The 24843-nt window shown below is 44.9% G+C and overlaps 1 protein-coding gene across 2 annotated transcripts in view; it reads right to left on the bottom strand.

The window, feature by feature from the left end:
* Nucleotides 1-22845, bottom strand: part of LOC129820883 (neuropilin-2-like) — a 91928-nt gene extending 69083 nt beyond the window's left edge. The window contains exons 1-3 of one of the 2 annotated variants that reach the window (XM_055877957.1): nt 22527-22845; nt 21575-21748; nt 17224-17368 (exon numbers count right to left, since the gene is read on the bottom strand). In XM_055877957.1, coding sequence (XP_055733932.1) covers nt 17224-17368; nt 21575-21748; nt 22527-22685 — 478 coding nt within the window. In that variant the 5' untranslated portion in view covers nt 22686-22845. The remainder of the gene's footprint in view (nt 1-17223; nt 17369-21574; nt 21749-22526) is intronic. The other variant, XM_055877958.1, reaches the window with a different exon arrangement.
* Nucleotides 22846-24843: the final 1998 nt, after the last annotated feature.

Genomic DNA, 24843 nt, shown 5'->3' with positions numbered 1-24843 from the left:
CTCCCGTCTCCCTCCTCTCTCCCTCTTCCCTCATCTCTCCCATCTCCCTCCTCTCTCCTGTCTCCCTCCTCTCTCCCTCTTCCCTCCTCTCTCCCTCTCTCCTGTCTCCCTCCTCTCTACCTCTTCCCTCCTCTCTCCCATCTCCCTCCTCTCTCCCTCTTTCTTCCTCTCTCCCTCTTCCCTCCTCTCTCCCTCTCTCCCGTCTCCCTCCTCTCTACCTCTTCCCTCCTCTCTCCCTCCTCTCTTTCCTCTCTCCCTCGTCTCTCTCTCCTGTCTCCTCTCTCCTGTCTCCCTCCTCTCTTCCTCCTCTGTCTCCTGTTTCCCTAACCTGTCTCTCCTATCTCCTTCCTCTCTCCCTCTTCTCTCTCCTCTCTCCTCTTTCAATCTTTTCTCCTGTCTTCCTCCTCTCTTCTCTCTCCCTCCTCCCTCCTCTCTCCCTCCTCTCTCACTCTTCTCTCTCCCTCCCCTCTCCTCTTTAACTCTTTTCTCCTGTCTTTCCTCCTCTCTCCTTTCTCTCTCTCCCTTCTCTCTCCTGTTTCTCTTCTCTCTACCTCTCTCTTGTCTCCCTCTTCTCTCTCCTCTCTCCTCTTTCTATCTTTTCTCCTGTCTTCCTCCTCTCTTCTCTCTCCCTCCTCCCTCCTCTCTCCCTCCTCTCTCACTCTTCTCTCTCCCTCCCCTCTCCTCTTTAACTCTTTTCTCCTGTCTTTCCTCCTCTCTCCTTTCTCTCTCTCCCTTCTCTCTCCTGTTTCTCTTCTCTCTACCTCTCTCTTGTCTCCCTCTTCTCTCTCCTCTCTCCCTCTTCTATCTAGTCTCTCTCCTGTCGCCCTCCTCTCTCTTCTCTCCTGTCTCTCTCCCTCCTCTCTCCCTACTGTCTTCCCAGACTAAATAATAACTGAGGACAGACAGCCCAGCCATCATCTCTCTGTCAGGACCCATTACATAAAGGTCAGGTACTGTCACTGTGTTATTGCTGTGAGGTTGAGACCTTTATGTGACATTGGGGCTTGACAGCAATGAGCGGGTTGGAGAGAAAAGGAGAGAAAAGGAGAGAAAAGAGACAAGCTTCACCTTCACAGACCTGTCTCTCTCTCTCTCTCTCTCTCTCTCTCTCTCTCTGTCTCTCTGTCTCTCACCCTCTCTCTCACCCTCTCTCCCTCTCTCCCTCTCTCTCTCTGTCTCTCTCTCTGTCTCTCTCTCTGTCTCAATCTCTTAACTAGCCAGGGGAGGAGGGGCTTGTATAGCTATGTTAACTAGCCAAGGGAGGAGGGGCTTGTATAGCTATGTTAACTAGCCAGGGGAGGAGGGGCTTGTATAGCTATGTTAACTAGCCAGGGGAGGAGGGGCTTGTATAGCTATGTTAACTAGCCAGGGGAGGAGGGGCTTGTATAGCTATGTTAACTAGCCAGGGGAGGAAGGGCTTGTATAGCTATGTTAACTAGCCAGGGGAGGAGGGGCTTGTATAGCTATGTTAACTAGCCAGGGGAGGAGGGGCTTGTACAGCTATGTTAACTAGCCAGGGGAGGAGGGGCTTGTACAGCTATGTTAACTAGCCAGGGGAGGAGGGGCTTGTATAGCTATGTTAACTAGCCAGGGGAGGAGGGGCTTGTATAGCTATGTTAACTAGCCAGGGGAGGAGGGGCTTGTATAGCTATGTTAACTAGCCAGGGGAGGAGGGGCTTGTATAGCTATGTTAACTAGCCAGGGGAGGAGGGGCTTGTATAGCTATGTTAACTAGCCAGGGGAGGAGGGGCTTGTATAGCTATGTTAACTAGCCAGGGGAGGAGGGGCTTGTATAGCTATGTTAACTAGCCAGGGGAGGAGGGGCTTGTATAGCTATGTTAACTAGCCAGGGGAGGAGGGGCTTGTATAGCTATGTTAACTAGCCAGGGGAGGAGGGGCTTGTATAGCTATGTTAACTAGCCAGGGGAGGAGGGGCTTGTATAGCTATGTTAACTAGCCAGGGGAGGAGGGGCTTGTATAGCTATGTTAACTAGCCAGGGGAGGAGGGGCTTGTATAGTTATGTTAACTAGCCAGGGGAGGAGGGGCTTGTATAGCTATGTTAACTAGCCAGGGGAGGAGGGGCTTGTATAGCTATGTTAACTAGCCAGGGGAGGAGGGGCTTGTATAGTTATGTTAACTAGCCAGGGGAGGAGGGGCTTGTATAGCTATGTTAACTAGCCAGGGGAGGAGGGGCTTGTATAGTTATGTTAACTAGCCAGGGGAGGAGGGGCTTGTATAGTTATGTTAACTAGCCAGGGGAGGAGGGGCTTGTATAGCTATGTTAACTAGCCAGGGGAGGAGGGGCTTGTATAGCTATGTTAACTAGCCAGGGGAGGAGGGGCTTGTATAGTTATGTTAACTAGCCAGGGGAGGAGGGGCTTGTACAGCTATGTTAACTAGCCAGGGGAGGAGGGGCTTGTATAGCTATGTTAACTAGCCAGGGGAGGAGGGGCTTGTATAGCTATGTTAACTAGCCAGGGGAGGAGGGGCTTGTATAGCTATGTTAACTAGCCAGGGGAGGAGGGGCTTGTATAGCTATGTTAACTAGCCAGGGGAGGAGGGGCTTGTATAGCTATGTTAACTAGCCAGGGGAGGAGGGGCTTGTATAGTTATGTTAACTAGCCAGGGGAGGAGGGGCTTGTATAGCTATGTTAACTAGCCAGGGGAGGAGGGGCTTGTATAGCTATGTTAACTAGCCAGGGGAGGAGGGGCTTGTATAGTTATGTTAACTAGCCAGGGGAGGAGGGGCTTGTATAGCTATGTTAACTAGCCAGGGGAGGAGGGGCTTGTATAGTTATGTTAACTAGCCAGGGGAGGAGGGGCTTGTATAGTTATGTTAACTAGCCAGGGGAGGAGGGGCTTGTATAGCTATGTTAACTAGCCAGGGGAGGAGGGTCTTGTATAGCTACTCTAATCTGGGCTGTAGCTGACCCTAATCTAATCTGGGTTGTAGCTGACTCTGATCTGGGCTGTAGCTGACTCTAATCTGGGCTGTATCTGACTCTGATCTAATCTGGGCTGTAGCTGACTCTGACTCTGATCTGGGCTGTAGCTGACTCTAATCTGGGCTGTATCTGACTCTGATCTAATCTGGGCTGTAGCTGACTCTAATCTGGGCTGTAGCTGACTCTAATCTGGGCTGTATCTGACTCTGATCTAATCTGGGCTGTATCTGACTCTGATCTAATCTGGGCTGTAGCTGACTCTAATCTGGGCTGTAGCCGACTCTAATCTGGGATGTATCTGACTCTAATCTGGGCTGTAGCTGACTCTAATCTGTGCTGTAGCTGACTCTAATCTGGGCTGTAGCTGACTCTAATCTGGGCTGTAGCTGACTCTAATCTAATCTGGGCTGTAGCTGACTCTAATCTGGGCTGTAGCTGACTCTAATCTGGGCTGTATCTGACTCTAATCTGGGCTGTAGCTGACTCTAATCTGGGCTGTATCTGACTCTAATCTGGGCTGTATCTGACTCTAATCTGGGCTGTAGCTGACTCTGATCTGGGCTGAATATGGGCTGTAGCTAACTCTGATCTGGGCTGAATCTGACTCTGATCTGGGCTGTAGCTGACTCTGATCTGGGCTGAATATGGGCTGTAGCTAACTCTGATCTGGGCTGAATCTGACTCTGATCTGGGCTATAGCTGACTCTGATCTGGGCTGAATCTGACTCTGATCTGGGCTGTAGCTGACTCTGATCTGGGATGTATCTGACTCTGATCTGGGCTGAATCTGGGCTGTAGCTGACTCTGATCTGGGCTGAATCTGGGCTGTAGCTGACTCTGATCTGGGCTGAATCTGACTCTGATCTGGGCTGTAGCTGACTCTAATCTGGGCTGAATCTGACTCTAATCTAATCTGGGCTGTAGCTGACTCTGATCTGGGCTGAATCTGACTCTAATCTAATCTGGGCTGTAGCTGACTCTGATCTGGGCTGAATCTTGGCAACAGCTGACACTGTGCGTGAAGCTGCACCCAACACTAAGCACTACCGCGCGTCTCACTTTAAAGACAGCCAGACGAGAGCAGTAGAAAGGCTGGATAAATCCTTCAGCTCATCCTCAACCCTCACTAGATAGTAGAATAGTCCTTGGCCTGGGTGGCTGAGAGAGCCAGCCAGTGATGTACACAAGACAGCGGTGCAGGAGACCCAGGCCGATGACGGAACAGTAATAGCCGTGCTCACTTTCGTCCTGATGCTGTAATGGCTTCTACCTGGAAATGTGCCACTTCCTGTGTTTAATGGTTCCCGGGTGCTGGAAGATAGGAGGTGAGGAGAGGAGCCAGGAGTCAGGAGTCTTGGCAGAGACAAGAAGGGACAGGCATGATTACATTCTCAGCTCTCAGGCAGCCAGAGCTCTCATTCCTAACGGGGGAGCAGAAGGAGGAAGGGAGGGTCGTATCCCTGGGCCCAGCTCACCAATCCCCTGACGGCCAGAAGCTGGAGTTGGAACAGAGCGTTGGTCTCTCACATGTGAAAGTAATCAGTGATAAGGAATGACTGTTAGCTAGCTAGCTGCTTCACACAGAGAGCCAGGGAGACCAAAATATCGGAACACACACCGGAATATCAGAGCTCTAGAACCTGGAATATCAGAACATCAGAACACACACCGGAATATCAGAGCTCTAGAACCTGGAATATCAGAACATCAGAACACAACTCTAGAACCCTGGAATATCAGAACATCAGAACACTCCAACTCTAGAACCCTGGAATATCAGAACATCAGAACACTCCAACTCTAGAACCCTGGAATATCAGAACATCAGAACACTCCAACTCTAGAACCCTGGAATATCAGAACATCAGAACACTCCAACTCTAGAACCCTGGAACCCCCAGGGTCTCTCCACCAGACAGACCACCAGACAGACAGACCACCAGACAGACCACCAGACCACCAGACAGACCACCAGACAGACCACCAGACAGACAGACCACCAGACAGACCACCAGACAGACAGACCAACAGACAGACCACCAGACCACCAGACAGACAGACCACCAGACAGACAGACCACCAGACAGACTACCAGACAGACAGACCACCAGACAGACTACCAGACAGACAGACCACCAGACAGACAGACCACCAGACAGACAGACCACCAGACAGACCAACAGACCACCAGACAGACCACCAGACCAACAGACCACCAGACAGACAGACCACCAGACAGACCAACAGACCACCAGACAGACAGACCACCAGACAGACCACCAGACCAACAGACCACCAGACAGACCACCAGACAGACAGACCACCGGACAGACCACCAGACAGACAGACCACCAGACAGACAGACCACCGGACAGACCACCGGACAGACGACCAGACAGACCACCAGACCACCAGACAGACCACCAGACCACCAGACAGACCACCAGACAGACAGACCACCAGACAGACCACCAGACAGACCACCAGACAGACCACCAGACAGACCACCAGACAGACAGACCACCAGACAGACCACCAGACAGACAGACCAACAGACAGACCACCAGACCACCAGACAGACAGACCACCAGACAGACAGACCACCAGACAGACTACCAGACAGACAGACCACCAGACAGACTACCAGACAGACAGACCACCAGACAGACAGACCACCAGACAGACAGACCACCAGACAGACCAACAGACCACCAGACAGACCACCAGACCAACAGACCACCAGACAGACAGACCACCAGACAGACCAACAGACCACCAGACAGACAGACCACCAGACAGACCACCAGACCAACAGACCACCAGACAGACCACCAGACAGACCACCAGACAGACAGACCACCGGACAGACCACCAGACAGACAGACCACCAGACAGACAGACCACCGGACAGACCACCGGACAGACGACCAGACAGACCACCAGACCACCAGACAGACCACCAGACCACCAGACAGACCACCAGACAGACCACCAGACAGACCACCAGACCACCAGACCACCAGACAGACCACCAGACAGACCACCAGACCACCAGACAGACCACCAGACAGACCACCAGACCACCAGACCAACAGACGACCAGACAGACCACCAGACAGACCACCAGACCACCAGACCACCAGACCACCGGACCAACAGACGACCAGACAGACCACCAGACAGACCACCAGACCACCAGACCACCAGACCACCAGACCAACAGACGACCAGACAGACCACCAGACAGACCACCAGACAGACCACCAGACCAACAGACCACCAGACCAACAGACCACCAGACAGACGACCAGACAGACCACCAGACAGACCACCAGGCAGACCACCAGACAGACCACCAGACCAACAGACCACCAGACCAACAGACCACCAGACAGACCACCAGACCAACAGACCACCAGACAGACGACCAGACAGACCACCAGACCACCAGACAGACCACCAGACCACCAGACAGACCACCACACAGACCAACAGACCACCAGACAGACCACCAGACCACCAGACCACCAGACAGACCACCACACAGACCACCAGACCACCAGACAGACCACCACACAGACCAACAGACCACCAGACCACCAGACCACCAGACAGACCACCACACAGACCACTCTCCTAATCTCTTCTCGCCTCTCCTATTCTCTCCTCTCCAATTCTCTTATCTCCTCTCACACTCCTGTCTCTCTATCCATCTGTCTTCATCAGTGTGCTTTTCTCTCTCCTGTCCTCCCAACCCCTCTCTATCTCTACCACTCTGCCCAGTGCCCACTCTGCCCAGTGCCCACTCTGCCTAGTGCCCACTCCATCCAGTGCCCACTCCGCCCAGTGCCCACTCTGCCCAGTGCCCACTCTGCCCAGTGCCCACTCCATCCAGTGCCCACTCCATCCAGTGCCCACTCCGCCCAGTGCCCACTCCGCCCAGTGCCCCCAGTGCCCACTCTGCCAAGTGCCCACTCTGCCCAGTGCCCACTCTGCCCAGTGCCCACAGTACCTACTCATTCCAGGGATTTTCTTTATTTTTACTATTTTCTACATGGTAGAATAATAGTGAAGACATCAAAACTATGAAATAACACATATGGAGTCATGTAGTAACCAAAAAAGTGTTCAACAAATCTAATTATATTTGAGATTTGAGATTCTTCAAAGTAGCCGCCCTTTGCCTTGATGAAAGCTTTGCACACTCTTGGCATTCTCTCAACCAGCTTTTATTTGATGTTATTTATTTAACCTTTTTTTCAGTCAGTTCAGAACAAATTATTATTTACAATGACGGGCTACCAAAAGGCAAAACGCTTCCTGGGGGACGGGGGCTGGGATAAAAAATAAATAAAAATTTATAAAATATAAACATAGGACAAAACACACATCCCTAGTACCTGGTCACACCTCCATCCCTAGTGCCTGGTCACACCTACATCCCTAGTACCTGGTCACACCTCCATCCCTAGTACCTGGTCACACCTCCATCCCTAGTACCTGGTCACACCTCCATCCCTAGTGCCTGGTCACACCTCCATCCCTAGTACCTGGTCACACCTCCATCCCTAGTACCTGGTCACACCTCCATCCCTAGTGCCTGGTCACACCTCCATCCCTAGTACCTGGTTACACCTCCATCCCTAGTACCTGGTCACACCTCCGTCCCTAGTACCTGGTCACACCTCCGTCCCTAGTACCTGGTCACACCTCCGTCCCTAGTACCTGGTCACACCTCCATCCCTAGTACCTGGTCACACCTCCATCCCTAGTACCTGGTCACACCTCCATCCCTAGTACCTGGTCACACCTCCATCCCTAGTACCTGGTCACACCTCCATCCCTAGTACCTGGTTACACCACCATCCCTAGTACCTGGTCACACCTCCATCCCTAGTACCTGGTCACACCTCCATCCCTAGTACCTGGTCACACCTCCATCCCTAGTACCTGGTCACATCTCCATCCCTAGTACCTAGTCACACCTCCATCCCTAGTACCTGGTCACACCTCCATCCCTAGTACCTGGTCACACCTCCATCCCTAGTACCTGGTCACACCTCCATCCCTAGTACCTGGTCACACCTCCATCCCTAGTGCCTGGTCACACCCCCATCCCTAGTACCACCTCTCTCCCACCTGTCTCCCTTTTCTCAAACCTCTCTCCCTTTTCTCAAACCTCTCTCCCTTTTCCCGCTCTCTCCCACCTCTCTCTCTCTCTCTTTTCTCCCACCTCTCTCCCACCTCTCTCCCTTTTCTCCCACCTCTCTCCCCTTTCCCCCTCTCTCCCCCCTCTCTCCCACCTCTCTCCCTTTTCTCCCTCTCCACCACCTCTCTCCTTTTTTTCCCTCTCCTCCCTCTCTCCCACCTCTCTCCCTTTTCTCCCTCTCCACCACCTCTCTCCTTTAATCTCCTTCTCTCCCACCTATCTCCCACCTCTCTCCCACCTATCTCCCACCTCTCTCCCACCTCTCTCCCTGTCACCACTTGCCTCTGTCCCGCTCTGACACATCAGGGTCTACAGGAACAAGGAGGGCTGTTAGGGAGGACAGATGTCTTCCCCTCTCTCCCCATCACTGCGTCTGTCTCCCCTTTCTATAACAAGGACAGCTATTTCTTAGAGAAGACAGGACAAGACAGACTCCCTGCCCCCTCTCTCCCTCTCTCCCACGTCACCGCATGCCTCTGGCCCCACATCGGGATCTACCGCCCTCCCAGAAGCAGGGACAGGGGGACGTGGCCAGCCCACAACCCCACAGGCAGGTACCTTTTCGTAGGCAGACCGCAGCCCTCCCTGCCCACTTCTCTGGTCATCCCAGGGCCCGCTAGCTCTGTGACACAAAGTGATGTAGACAGCTTGTCACCAGCAGCCACCAGCCTCTTCCTGTCTAGAAAGATGGTCATGTCCACAGGGACCTAGTACGTGTCATATCCTGTCCTCGTCTTCAAGGTACTTTTCATATCCTGTCCTCGTCTTCAAGGTACGTGACATATCATGTCCTCACTCACTCACTCACTCACTCACTCACTCGCTCACTCGCTCACTCACTCACTCACTCACTCACTCACTCACTCACTCACTCACTCACTCACTCACTCACTCACTCACTCACTCACTCACTCACTCACTCACTCACTCACACACACATAGACGAGCCTGAAGGCTTGCACACCTCACACCGAATGTCAATCTAGCGTTCATCTGCCGATCATTCAGAGCGCTGAGTTTTTAGGGACCACCCGCTGTAGACGTCTGACTGCAGATATTTTTCAGGCGATTCGTAAAAGGTAAAATCGGTGCTCACTCAGTTCGCAAATTACGTTCAGAGCAGGGACTCCATTAGCCGGTAAATCCTGGCTTTTGGACGATAAATACAATTACCGCCATCAAATTGTTCCCCAAAAATGATCCATTAAAAAAATAATGTTTGTATTTATTGATGGAAATACCAGTCCATGAGCTCCAACTTCAAAGGCAAATATACTAATATACTAATATACTAATATACTAATATGCTAATAGACTAATATACTAATATACTAATATACTAATATGCTAATAGACTAATATACTAATAGACTAATAGACTAATAAGCTAATATGCTAATATACTAATACGCTAATAGACTAATATACTAATATGCTAATAGACTAATAAGCTAATATGCTAATAGACGAATATACTAATATGCTAATAGACTAATATACTAATAGACTAATAGACTAATAAGCTAATATGCTAATATACTAACATACTAATATGCTAATAGACTAATATACCAATATGCTAATAGACTAATAAACTAATATGCTAATATACGAATATACTAATATGCTAATAGACTAATATACTAATATACTAATATACTAATATGCTAATAGACTAATATACTAATAGACTAATATACTAATAGACTAATAGACTAATAGACTAATATACTAATATACTAATAGATTAATAGACTAATAGACTAATAGACTAATAGACTAATAGACTAATAGACTAATAGACTAATATACTAATATACTAATAGATTAATAGACTAATAGACTAATAGACTAATAGACTAATATGCTAATAGACTAATAGACTAATAGACTAATATACAAATATACAAATATACTAATAGACTAATAGACTAATATACTAATATACTAATATACAAATAGACTAATAGACTAATAGACTAATATACTAATATGCTAATATACAAATATACTAATATACTAATATACAAATATACTAATATACTAATATACTAATATACAAATATACTAATATACTAATATACTAATATACAAATATACAAATATACAAATATACTAATATACTAATATACTAATAGACTAATAGACTAATATACTAATATACTAATATACTAATAGACTTATATACTAATAGACTAATATACTAATAGACTAATATACTAATATACTAATAGACTAATAGACTAATAGACTAATAGACTAATATACTAATATACTAATACACTAATATACTAATATACTAATACACTAATACACTAATAGACTAATAGACTAATAGACTAATATACTAATAGACTTCATATACTAATATACTAATATACTAATATACTAATAGACTAATATACTAATATACTAATATACTAATAGACTAATAGACTTCATATACTAATATACTAATATACTAATAGACTAATAGACTAATATACTAATATACTAATAGACTAATAGACTTCATATACTAATATACTAATAGACTAATATACTAATAGACTAATAGACTAATATACTAATAGACTAATAGACTAATAGACTAATAGACTAATAGACTAATATACTAATAGACTAATAGACTAATATACTAATAGACTAATATACTAATAGACTTCTTATACTAATATACTAATATACTAATAGACTAATATACTAATATACTAATATACTAATAGACTAATAGACTTCATATACTAATATACTAATAGACTAATATACTAATAGACTAATAGACTAATAGACAAATAGACTAATATACTAATATACTAATATACTAATATACTAATAGACTAATATACTAATAGACTAATAGACTAATAGACAAATAGACTAATATACTAATATACTAATATACTAATAGACTTCATATACTAATATACTAATATACTAATAGACTAATAGACTAATAGACAAATAGACAAATAGACTAATATACTAATATACTAATATACTAATAGACTTCATATACTAATATACTAATATACTAATAGACTAATAGACTAATAGACTAATAGACTAATAGACTTCATATACTAATAGACTAATATACTAATAGACTAATAGACAAATAGACTAATATACTAATAGACTAATATACTAATAGACTAATATACTAATAGACTAATAGACTAATAGACTAATAGACTAATATACTAATATACTAATAGACAAATAGACAAATAGACTAATATACTAATATACTAATAGACTAATATACTAATATACTAATATACTAATAGACTTCATAGACTAATATACTAATATACTAAAATACTAATAGACTAATAGACAAATTGACTAATATACCTATAGTAGGAAACAGATATCAATCACTAGTCAGCCCACTGTCTATAGTAGGAAACAGATATCAATCACTAGTCAGCCCACTGTCTATAGTAGGAAACAGATATCAATCACTAGTCAGCCCACTGTCTATAGTAGGAAACAGATATCAATCACTAGTCAGCCCACTGTCTATAGTAGGAAACAGATATCAATCACTAATCAGCCCACTGTCTATAGTAGGAAAACGATATCAATCACTAGTCAGCCCACTGTCTATAGTAGGAAACAGATATCAATCACTAGTCAGCCCACTGTCCATAGTAGGAAACAGATATCAATCACTAGTCAGCCCACTGTCTATAGTAGGAAACAGATATCAATCACTAGTCAGCCCACTGTCTATAGTAGGAAACAGATATCAATCACTAGTCAACCCACTGTCTATAGTAGGAAACAGATATCAATCACTAGTCGGCCCACTGTCTATAGTAGGAAACAGTTATCAATCACTAGTCAGCCCACTGTCTATAGTAGGAAACAGAGTGGTTATCAATCACTAGTCAGCCCACTGTCTATAGTAGGAAACAGATATCAATCACTAGTCAGCCCACTGTCTATAGTAGGAAACAGAGTGGTTATCAATCACTAGTCAGCCCACTGTCTATAGTAGGAAACAGTTATCAATCACTAGTCAGCCCACTGTCTATAGTAGGAAACAGAGTGGTTATCAATCACTAGTCAGCCCACTGTCTATAGTAGGAAACAGATATCAATCACTAGTCGGCCCACTGTCTATAGTAGGAAACAGTTATCAATCACCAGTCAGCCCACTGTCTATAGTAGGAAACAGAGTGGTTATCAATCACTAGTCAGCCCACTGTCTATAGTAGGAAACAGATACCAATCACTAGTCAGCCCACTGTCTATAGTAGGAAACAGATATCAATCACTAGTCAGCCCACTGTCTATAGTAGGAAACAGATATCAATCACTAGTCAGCCCACTGTCTATAGTAGGAAACAGAGTGGTTATCAATCACTAGTCAGCCCACTGTCTATAGTAGGAAACAGATATCAATCACTAGTCAGCCCACTGTCTATAGTAGGAAACAGATATCAATCACTAGTCGGCCCACTGTCTATTGTAGGAAACAGATATCAATCACTAGTCAGCCCACTGTCTATAGTAGGAAACAGATATCAATCACTAGTCAGCCCACTGTCTATAGTAGGAAACAGTTATCAATCACTAGTCAGCCCACTGTCTATAGTAGGAAACAGAGTGGTTATCAATCACTAGTCAGCCCACTGTCTATAGTAGGAAACAGATATCAATCACTAGTCGGCCCACTGTCTATAGTAGGAAACAGTTATCAATCACTAGTCAGCCCACTGTCTATAGTAGGAAACAGAGTGGTTATCATTCACTAGTCAGCCCACTGTCTATAGTAGGAAACAGATATCAATCACTAGTCAGCCCACTGTCTATAGTAGGAAACAGATACCAATCACTAGTCAGCCCACTGTCTATAGTAGGAAACAGATAACAATCACTAGTCAGCCCACTGTCTATAGTAGGAAACAGATATCAATCACTAGTCAGCCCACTGTCTATAGTAGGAAGCAGATGTCAATCACTAGTCAGCCCACTGTCTATAGTAGGAAACAGATATCAATCACTAGTCAGCCCACTGTCTATAGTAGGAAACAGAGTGGTTATCAATCACTAGTCAGCCCACTGTCTATAGTAGGAAACAGAGAGGATATCAATCACTAGTCAGCCCACTGTCTATAGTAGGAAACAGATATCAATCACTAGTCAGCCCACTGTCTATAGTAGGAAACAGATATCAATCACTAGTCAGCCCACTGTCTATAGTAGGAAACAGATATCAATCACTAGTCAGCCCACTGTCTATAGTAGGAAACAGATATCAATCACTAGTCAGCCCACTGTCTATAGTAGGAAACAGATATCAATCACTAGTCAGCCCACTGTCTATAGTAGGAAACAGATATCAATCACTAGTCAGCCCACTGTCTATAGTAGGAAACAGTTATCAATCACTAGTCAGCCCACTGTCTATAGTAGGAAACAGATATCAATCACTAGTCAGCCCACTGTCTATAGTAGGAAACAGATATCAATCACTAGTCAGCCCACTGTCTATAGTAGGAAACAGTTATCAATCACTAGTCAGCCCACTGTCTATAGTAGGAAACAGATATCAATCACTAGTCAGCCCACTGTCTATAGTAGGAAACAGATATCAATCACTAGTCAGCCCACTGTCTATAGTAGGAAACAGATATCAATCACTAGTCAGCCCACTGTCTATAGTAGGAAACAAACATCAATCACTAGTCAGCCCACTGTCTATAGTAGGAAACAGATATCAATCAATAGTCAGCCCACTGTCTATAGTAGGAAACAGATATCAATCACTAGTCAGCCCACTGTCTATAGTAGGAAACAGTTATCAATCACTAGTCAGCCCACTGTCTATAGTAGGAAACATATATCAATCACTAGTCAGCCCACTGTCTATAGTAGGAAACAGATACCAATCACTAGTCAGCCCACTGTCTATAGTAGGAAACAGATATCAATCACTAGTCAGCCCACTGTCTATAGTAGGAAACAGATATCAATCACTAGTCAGCCCACTGTCTATAGTAGGAAACAGATATCAATCATTAGTCAGCCCACTGTCTATAGTAGGAAACAGAGTGGTTATCAATCACTAGTCAGCCCACTGTCTATAGTAGGAAACAGATATCAATCACTAGTCAGCCCACTGTCTATAGTAGGAAACAGATATCAATCACTAGTCAGCCCACTGTCTATAGTAGGAAACAGATATCAATCACTAGTCAGCCCACTGTCTATAGTAGGAAACAGATATCAATCACTAGTCAGCCCACTGTCTATAGTAGGAAACAGATATCAATCACTAGTCAGCCCACTGTCTATAGTAGGAAACAGATATCAATCACTAGTCAGCCCACTGTCTATAGTAGGAAACAGTTATCAATCACTAGTCAGCCCACTGTCTATAGTAGGAAACAGATATCAATCACTAGTCAGCCCACTGTCTATAGTAGGAAACAGATATCAATCACTAGTCAGCCCACTGTCTATAGTAGGAAACAGTTATCAATCACTAGTCAGCCCACTGTCTATAGTAGGAAACAGATATCAATCACTAGTCAGCCCACTGTCTATAGTAGGAAACAGATATCAATCACTAGTCAGCCCACTGTCTATAGTAGGAAACAGATATCAATCACTAGTCAGCCCACTGTCTATAGTAGGAAACAAACATCAATCACTAGTCAGCCCACTGTCTATAGTAGGAAACAGATATCAATCAATAGTCAGCCCACTGTCTATAGTAGGAAACAGATATCAATCACTAGTCAGCCCACTGTCTATAGTAGGAAACAGTTATCAATCACTAGTCAGCCCACTGTCTATAGTAGGAAACATATATCAATCACTAGTCAGCCCACTGTCTATAGTAGGAAACAGATACCAATCACTAGTCAGCCCACTGTCTATAGTAGGAAACAGATATCAATCACTAGTCAGCCCACTGTCTATAGTAGGAAACAGATATCAATCACTAGTCAGCCCACTGTCTATAGTAGGAAACAGATATCAATCATTAGTCAGCCCACTGTCTATAGTAGGAAACAGAGTGGTTATCAATCACTAGTCAGCCCACTGTCTATAGTAGGAAACAGATATCAATCACTAGTCAGCCCACTGTCTATAGTAGGAAACAGATACCAATCACTAGTCAGCCCACTGTCTATAGTAGGAAACAGTTATCAATCACTAGTCAGCCCACTGTCTATAGTAGGAAACAGTTATCAATCACTAGTCAGCCCACTGTCTATAGTAGGAAACATATATCAATCACTAGTCAGCCCACTGTCTATAGTAGGAAACAGATATAAATCACTAGTCAGCCCACTGTCTATAGTAGGAAACAGATATCAATCACTAGTCAGCCCATTGTCTATAGTAGGAAACAGAGTGGTTATCAATCACTAGTCATCCTACTTTCTATAGTAGGAAACAGATATCAGTCACTAGTCAGCCCACTGTCTATAGTAGGAAACAGATATCAATCACTAGTCAGCCCACTGTCTATAGTAGGAAACAGATACCAATCACTAGTCAGCCCACTGTCTATAGTAGAAAACAGATATCAATCACTAGTCAGCCCACTGTCTACAGTAGAAAACAGATATCAATCACTAGTCAGCCCACTGTCTATAGTAGGAAACAGATACCAATCACTAGTCAGCCCACTGTCTATAGTAGGAAACAGATATCAATCACTAGTCAGCCCACTGTCTATAGTAGGAAACAGATATCAATCACTAGTCAGCCCACTGTCTATAGTAGGAAACAGATATCAATCACTAGTCAGCCCACTGTCTATAGTAGGAAACAGATATCAATCACTAGTCAGCCCACTGTCTATAGTAGGAAACAGATATCAATCACTAGTCAGCCCACTGTCTATAGTAGGAAACAGATATCAATCACTAGTCAGCCCACTGTCTATAGTAGGAAACAGAGTGGTTATCAATCACTAGTCAGCCCACTGTCTATAGTAGGAAACAGATATCAATCACTAGTCAGCCCACTGTCTATAGTAGGAAACAGATATCAATCACTAGTCAGCCCACTGTCTATAGTAGGAAACAGATATCAATCACTAGTCAGCCCACTGTCTATAGTAGGAAACAGTTATCAATCACTAGTCAGCCCACTGTCTATAGTAGGAAACAGATATCAATCACTAGTCAGCCCACTGTCTATAGTAGGAAACAGATATCAATCACTAGTCAGCCCACTGTCTATAGTAGGAAACAGTTATCAATCACTAGTCAGCCCACTGTCTATAGTAGGAAACAGATATCAATCACTAGTCAGCCCACTGTCTATAGTAGGAAACAGATATCAATCACTAGTCAGCCCACTGTCTATAGTAGGAAACAGATATCAATCACTAGTCAGCCCACTGTCTATAGTAGGAAACAGAGTGGTTATCAATCACTAGTCAGCCCACTGTCTATAGTAGGAAACAGATATCAATCACTAGTCAGCCCACTGTCTATAGTAGGAAACAGAGTGGTTATCAATCACTAGTCAACCCACTGTCTATAGTAGGAAACAGATGTCAATCACTAGTCAGCCCACTGTCTATAGTAGGAAACAGATATCAATCACTAGTCAGCCCACTGTCTATAGTAGGAAACAGATATCAATCACTAGTCAGCCCACTGTCTATAGTAGGAAACATATATCAATCACTAGTCAGCCCACTGTCTATAGTAGGAAACAGATATCAATCACTAGTCAGCCCACTGTCTATAGTAGGAAACAGATACCAATCACTAGTCAGCCCACTGTCTATAGTAGGAAACAGAGTGGTTATCAATCACTAGTCAGCCCACTGTCTATAGTAGGAAACAGATATCAATCACTAGTCAGCCCACTGTCTATAGTAGGAAACAGATATCAATCAACTACCTATACGAGTCATGTGTAATCATTCAGTAGTGTTATCTTCCAGTAGTGTTATCCTAATGTAATGTTATCTTAAAGTAATTTTGGCACAACTTTTGGTTTGCACCGATGGTAGACCGATGACCAAGCATTGCATAGTAGTGATGTCATGTGTGCGTGGAGAGATGGCGGGAACATCTCCTTACCCGGCAGTTCACATCCCAGGACCTCCAGCCTCATCCCTATCCCAGCAGGAGACCACCTCTCTGGGTAGATCCTGATGAACTGAGCCGGTATCTCCTCAAACCGACGGATCTCTGGCGTGTCGTAGTGTGTGTTGCCCTCGAAGATCTGTAGCAGAGACAATGAGAAGAGAAGAGAGATGTTATACATCTGTAGCAGAGACACTGAGAACAGAGATGTTATACATCTGTAGCAGAGACACTGAGAACAGAGATGTTATACATCTGTAGCAGAGACACTGAGAACAGAGATGTTATACATCTGTAGCAGAGACACTGAGAACAGAGATGTTATACATCTGTAGCAGAGACACTGAGAACAGAGATGTTATACATCTGTAGCAGAGACACTGAGAACAGAGATGTTATACATCTGTAGCAGAGACACTGAGAACAGAGATGTTATACATCTGTAGCAGAGACAATGAGAAGAGAAGAGAGATGTTATACATCTGTAGCAGAGACACTGAGAACAGAGATGTTATACATCTGTAGCAGAGACACTGAGAAGAGAAGAGAGATGTTATACATCTGTAGCAGAGACACTGAGAACAGAGATGTTATACATCTGTAGCAGAGACACTGAGAACAGAGATGTTATACATCTGTAGCAGAGACACTGAGAACAGAGATGTTATACATCTGTAGCAGAGACACTGAGAACAGAGATGTTATACATCTGTAGCAGAGACACTGAGAACAGAGATGTTATACATCTGTAGCAGAGACACTGAGAACAGAGATGTTATACATCTGTAGCAGAGACACTGAGAACAGAGATGTTATACATCTGTAGCAGAGACACTGAGAACAGAGATGTTATACATCTGTAGCAGAGACACTGAGAACAGAGATGTTATACATCTGTAGCAGAGACACTGAGAACAGAGATGTTATACATCTGTAGCAGAGACACTGAGAACAGAGATGTTATACATCTGTAGCAGAGACACTGAGAACAGAGATGTTATACATCTGTAGCAGAGACACTGAGAACAGAGATGTTATACATCTGTAGCAGAGACAATGAGAAGAGAAGAGAGATGTTATACATCTGTAGCAGAGACACTGAGAACAGAGATGTTATACATCTGTAGCAGAGACAATGAGAAGAGAAGAGAGATGTTATACATCTGTAGCAGAGACACTGAGAACAGAGATGTTATACATCTGTAGCAGAGACACTGAGAAGAGAAGAGAGATGTTATACATCTGTAGCAGAGACACTGAGAAGAGAGATGTATAAATCTGTAGCAGAGACACTGAGAACAGAGATGTTATACATCTGTAGCAGAGACAATGAGAAGAGAAGAGAGATGTTATACATCTGTAGCAGAGACACTGAGAACAGAGATGTTATACATCTGTAGCAGAGACAATGAGAAGAGAAGAGAGATGTTATACATCTGTAGCAGAGACACTGAGAACAGAGATGTTATACATCTGTAGCAGAGACACTGAGAAGAGAAGAGAGATGTTATACATCTGTAGCAGAGACACTGAGAAGAGAGATGTATAAATCTGTAGCAGAGACACTGAGAACAGAGATGTATAAATCTGTACCAGGGACACTGAGAAGAGAGATGTATAAATCTGTAGCAGAGACACTGAGAAGAGAGATGTATAAATCTGTAGCAGAGACACTGAGAAGAGAGATGTATAAATCTGTAGCAGGGACACTGAGAAGAGAGATGTATAAATCTGTAGCAGAGACACTGAGAAGAGAAGAGAGATGTATAAATCTGTACCAGGGACACTGAGAAGAGAGATGTATAAATCTGTACCAGGGACACTGAGAAGAGAGATGTATAAATCTGTAGCAGAGACACTGAGAAGAGAGATGTATAAATCTGTAGCAGGGACACTGAGAAGAGAGATGTATAAATCTGTACCAGGGACACTGAGAACAGAGATGTATAAATCTGTAGCAGAGACACTGACCACGTTTCCTTCGACAGTAAAGTCATACCGTATAAAAGAAACTCACGACACCTGTGATAGAAACAGGACAATTTTATAAATCCAGATAAATAATTTGTTCGTTCGACATGGTGGGATATTTTTGTGTCGGTAATATCTATTGGAAACACGTTTTATGCGCAAATATTGATGTAATACACAATGATATCAAAGTCACGTGATGATCTGGTGTCTGGTCCTCCCACTACGACTCAGGAAACCATGCAGTTTATTAGGATACACATGCCGATTGACAAAGACAAATATTGTCGCTCTTCTCCATAGTAGTATTCTCCATAGTATTATTCTCCATAGTATTATTCCCCATAGTAGTATTCTCCATAGTAATATTCTCCATAGTATTATTCCCCATAGTAGTATTCTCCATAGTAATATTCTCCATAGTAGTATTCTCCATAGTATTATTCTCCATAGTATTATTCCCCATAGTAGTATTCTCCATAGTATTATTCTCCATAGTAGTATTCTCCATAGTAGTATTCTCCATAGTAGTATTCTCCATAGTATTATTCTCCATAGTAGTATTCTCCATAGTATTATTCTCCATAGTAGTGTTCTCCATAGTAGTATTCTCCATAGTATTATTCTCCATAGTATTATTCTCCATAGTAGTATTCTCCATAGTATTATTCTCCATAGTAATATTCTCCATAGTATTATTCTCCATAGTAATCGTATTGTTCAACAGTGACATCACTAGAGATTTTGTGTTCCCTATGTCATCACGTGCCCTATGTCATCTTGTGCCCTATGTCATCACGTGCCCTATGTCATCACGTGCCCTATGTCATCACGTGACCTATGTCATCATGTGCCCTATGTCATCACGTGCCCTATGTCATCACGTGCTCTATGTCATCACATGTTCTATGTCATCACGTGCTCTATGTCATCACGTGCCCTATGTCATCACGTGCCCTATGTCATCACGTGCCCTATGTCATCACGTGCCCTATGTCATCACGTGCTCTATGTCATCACATGCTCTATGTCATCACGTGCCCTATGTCATCACGTGCTCTATGTCATCACATGCTCTATGTCATCACGTGCCCTATGTCATCACGTTCGCATTGTCATCACGTGCTCTATGTCATCACGTGTTTTATCCACAATAAGTCAGTTTGATGAAAACACACCAGCGGTGGGTAAATGCGTATAGAATACTATATAATATAATATAATATATATAGAATACTTAATGAAAATCTGTCGCCAACTGTATGGAAACCTAGCTAATGAGAAGGTTTAACAGCAAGAGAGCTTAGGAGGAGCAGTGTGTCTGGGTGTGTGTGTGTGTGTGTGCGTGTGTGTGTGTGTGTGTGTGTGTGTGTGTGTGTGTGTGTGTGTGTGTGTGTGTGTGTGTGTGTGTGTGTGTGTGTGTGTGTGTGTGTGTGTGTCTGTGTGTGGCTGTCTGTGTGTGTGGCTGTCTGTGTGTCTGGGTGTGTGTGTCTGTGTGTGTGTGTGTGTGTGTGTGTGTGTCTGTGTTGGTGTGTGTGTCTGTGTATCTGTGTGTGTGTCTGACTGTGGTTGTGTGTGTGTGTGTGAATTTCTCTAAACTGCCTGGAGTGGAGTTGGTGGCAGAACAGAGACATTTTTAATTAACACACAAAGTGTAAAAGATGAAACTGAAATGTTATCAGAGTCTAATGGAATTATTTCCAAACTGAAGGACGCAGGAGGATGAGGGAGGCTTGTCTCTGAATCTGATGGCTGACTCCCTGGGGGGACTCCCAAATACTACATTATTCACTATACAGTGCACTTCTATTGAAAAGTAGTCAAAACTAGTGCACTAAATAGGGAATAGTGTACTATTTGGATGTAAAGGAAAAATACCCATAAATGAGAAAATTGTATGTGTGTTGTGTGTGTGTGTGTGTGTGTGTGTGTGTGTGTGTGTGTGTGGTGTGTGTGTGTGTGTGTGTGTGTATTTGTTTGTGTGTGTGTGTGTGTGTGTGTGTGTGTGTGTGTGTGTGTGTGTATGTGTGTGTGTGTGTGTGTGTGTGTGTGTGTGTGTGTGTGTGTGTGTGTGTGTGTGGTGTGTGTGTGTGTGTGTATTTGTTTGTGTGTGTGTGTGTGTGTGTGTGTGTGTGTGTGTGTGTGTGTGTGTGTGTGTGTGTGTGTGTGTGTGTGTGTGTGGTGTGTGTGTGTGTGTGTATTTGTTTGTGTGTGTGTGTGTGTGTGTGTGTGTGTGTGTGTGTGTGTGTGTGTGTGTGTGTGTGTGTGTGTGTGTCGTGTGTGTGTGTGTGTGTGTGTCGTGTGTGTGTGTGTGTGTGTGTGTGTGTGTGTGTGTGTGTGTGGTGTGTGTGTGTCGTGTGCTAGCCACCCATACCTTAGGATGGTTGGTCTTGCTGTCCAGTATAAACGTCCAGTCCTTGCCCGTCAGGCTGTGAGACACGCGGTACTTCCTGACGAAGGCCCTGTTCTCAGCTGAGGTACTCCCCTCTACTGTCCTCACTCCCTGGGTGATGACGCCGCGTACCGTCTTGGGGACCCCCAAGTCCACCTAGATCAAAACAAATCCCATCGACGGTATCAAAGGTGCAAGTGGTTTAAAATCTCAACACACTTTACAGTGACAGAGATAAACAGACAGAAGGCAATACAAGGATGTCTGAAATAACAATCAAATTAAAGGCTGAACTCAAAAGATTAACCGGTACCCTCTGTATATAGCCTCCACATTGACTCTGTACCGGTACACCCTGTATATAGCCTCCACATTGACTCTGTACCGGTAACCCCCTGTATATAGCCTCCACATTGACTCTGTACCGTAACACCCTGTATATAGCCTCCACATTGACTCTGTACCGTAACACCCTGTATATAGCCTCCACATTGACTCTGTACCGTAACACCCTGTATATAGCCTCCACATTGACTCTGTACCGTAAACCCCTGTATATAGCCTCCACATTGACTCTGTACCGGTATCCCCTGTATATAGTCTCACTATTGTTATTTTACTGCTGCTCTTTAATTACTTGTTACTTTAATTTCTTATTTTTTACTTATCTATTTTTTACTTAACACGTATTTTTCTTAAAACTGTATTGTTGATTTAAGGGGCTTGTAAGTAAAGCATTTCGGCGCAGGTGACAAATACAAATACAAAAAATATAATTTTATTTGATATGATATGAAGTTTTCAAACATGATTTAAAAACCTCACCTGTAGCCTCGAAAGAAGAAGTGCATTATTTATGAAATAGGCTTCTTTTTTTTGAGACACAGACAAACAAGTTTTTCTTGGCCAGTGTGAAAAAGGTCACGTTGTCTACCTGGAGCCACTCCTCCCCGGCCAGAGGCTGTGTTGGGCTGGGGAACCATCCCGACCGGCTGGCGACCAGCCTGGCTGTCCCCATGGAGCCGTGGATGTCCCTCATGGAGGACGCTGTGATCTGGGAGTCGGGCAGCAGACCGGAGAGCATACCCTGCATCTCAGAACATGGAGCGTCTGGAGAAAAGGGAGAATTGTATTTGAAAATACATTCAGGGTCAGTTTTCCTGGACACAGATTCAGCTTAGTCCTGGACAACGGAGAATATCCAATGTATTAGTCCAGACTTAAATCGGGAAACCGGCCCATAGAGTTTGCTCAGCCATTTGAGTACAGCAATACACACATGACTGAGAATAAAACATTTAAAAAAACACACTTAGTTGATATTGTAACAGTCCTGACCTATTTATGTTAGTTTTTATGTGTTTATGGTCAGGGCATGTGTTTTGGGTGGGCAGTCTATGTTATCTGTTTCTATGTTGGTTTCGGTTTGCCTGGTATGGCTCTTGATTAGAGGCAGGTGGTTTGCATTTTCCTCTAATCAAGAGTCATATTTAGGTAGGGCATTCTCACTGTTTGTTTGTGGGTGATTGTCTCCTGTGATGTCTTCGTTGTGTTCGATGTATTCACTTTTGGAGCTGTTTGGCTGTTCGTATGTTTCGATGTCCGTTCCTGTTCGTGAGTTTACGTTTGTCCATGTAAGTTTATGTTCAGGTTGCGTGTACGTCGTTTTCTTATTTTGTAGTTTGTTAAAGTGTTTGTTTTCGTGTCATCAGTTTTCGTATTAAATAAAAAGATGGCATATTTCCCTGACTCCGCATATTGGTCTGAAGATCCTTCTCTCCTCACCTCTTCCGAGGATGAGGAAAGCGACAGCTCTGACAGAATTACCCACCATCGGACCAAGCAGCGGAAAACAAAGCAACAGGAGCAATACAAGGATTCATGGACATGGGAGGAAATTTTAGACCGGGAGGTACCAGGAGAATATAACCGCCCCAAAGCTGAGCTGGAGGCAGCGAAAGCAGAGAGGCGGCGATATGAGGAGCTAGCTCGGAGGCAGGAAAAGGAACCTACAAAGGATCTGGGCTACACTACGTGGGAGGAGATCGACAGGTGGGCGATCAACCCAGGGAGAGTGCCGGAGCCCGCCTGGGATTCTCTGGCGCAGTGCGAGGAGGGATACCGGCGAATGGAGGCAGCACGACGAAGCGGTAGGAAGCCTGTGGGAAAACCCAAAAAAATTCTTTGGGGGGGGCTTAAAGGGAGAGTGGCGAAGTCAGGTAGGAAACCTGCGCCTACTCCCTGTAATTACCGTGGAGAGCGAGAGTACGGGCAGACACCGTGTTACGCAGTAGAGCGCACGGTGTCTCCTGTACGTGTGCATAGCCCGGTGCGGGTTATTCCACCTCCCCGCACTGGCAGGGCTAGATTGAGTATTGAGCCGGATGTCATGAAGCCGGCCCTACATATCTGGCCACCAGTGCGTCTCCTCGGGCCGGTTTACATGGCACCAGCCTTACGCATGGTGTCCCCGGTTCGCCTACATAGCCCGGTGCGGGTTATTCCACCTCCCCGCACTGGTCGGGCAACGGGGAGCATTCAACCAGGTAAGGTTGGTCAGGCTCAATGCTCAAGGGAGCCAATACGCCTGCACGGTCCGGTATTTCCGGCGCCACCTCCCCGCCCCAGTTCAGTGCCACCAGTACATACACCACGTAACAGGCTTCCAGTGTGTCTCCAGAGCCCTGTTCCTCCTCCACGCACTCGTCCTATGGTGCGTGTCTTCAGCCCGGTATCACCAATTCCGGCACCACGCACTAAGCCTCTTGTGCGTTTCCAGAGTCCTGTGCATCCTGTTGCTGCTCCCCGCATTAGCCCTGAGATGCGTGTCCCCAGTCCGGTACCACCAGTTCCGGCCCCACGCACTAGGCCTAATGTGCGTCCCCAGGGTCCAGTATGCCCTGTTCCTTCTCCCCGCACTAGCCCTGAGATGCGTGTCCCCAGCCCGGTGCCACCAGTCCCGGCACCACGCACCAGGCCTACAGTGCGCCTCAGCCGGCAGGAATCTGCCGTCTGCACAGCAATGACTGAACTGCCCGTCTGCCAAGCGCCATCTGAGCCATCCGTCTCCCCAGCGCCATCTGAGCCATCCGTCTCCCCAGCGCCATCTGAGCCATCCGTCTGCCATGAGCCTGCAAAGCCGCCCGTCTGCCATGAGCCTGCAAAGCCGCCCGTCTGCCATGAGCCCACTGAGCCGTCCGCCAGACAGGAGCCGCTAGAGCCGCCAGCCAGACAGGAGCCGCTAGAGCCGT

The sequence above is a fragment of the Salvelinus fontinalis genome, chromosome 23 (genome assembly GCF_029448725.1).
Source record: "Salvelinus fontinalis isolate EN_2023a chromosome 23, ASM2944872v1, whole genome shotgun sequence".
Taxonomy (NCBI): Eukaryota; Metazoa; Chordata; class Actinopteri; order Salmoniformes; family Salmonidae; genus Salvelinus; species Salvelinus fontinalis.
The sequence above is the reverse complement of the archived record's forward strand: the minus strand, read 5'-3'. Positions and strand labels throughout refer to the sequence as shown.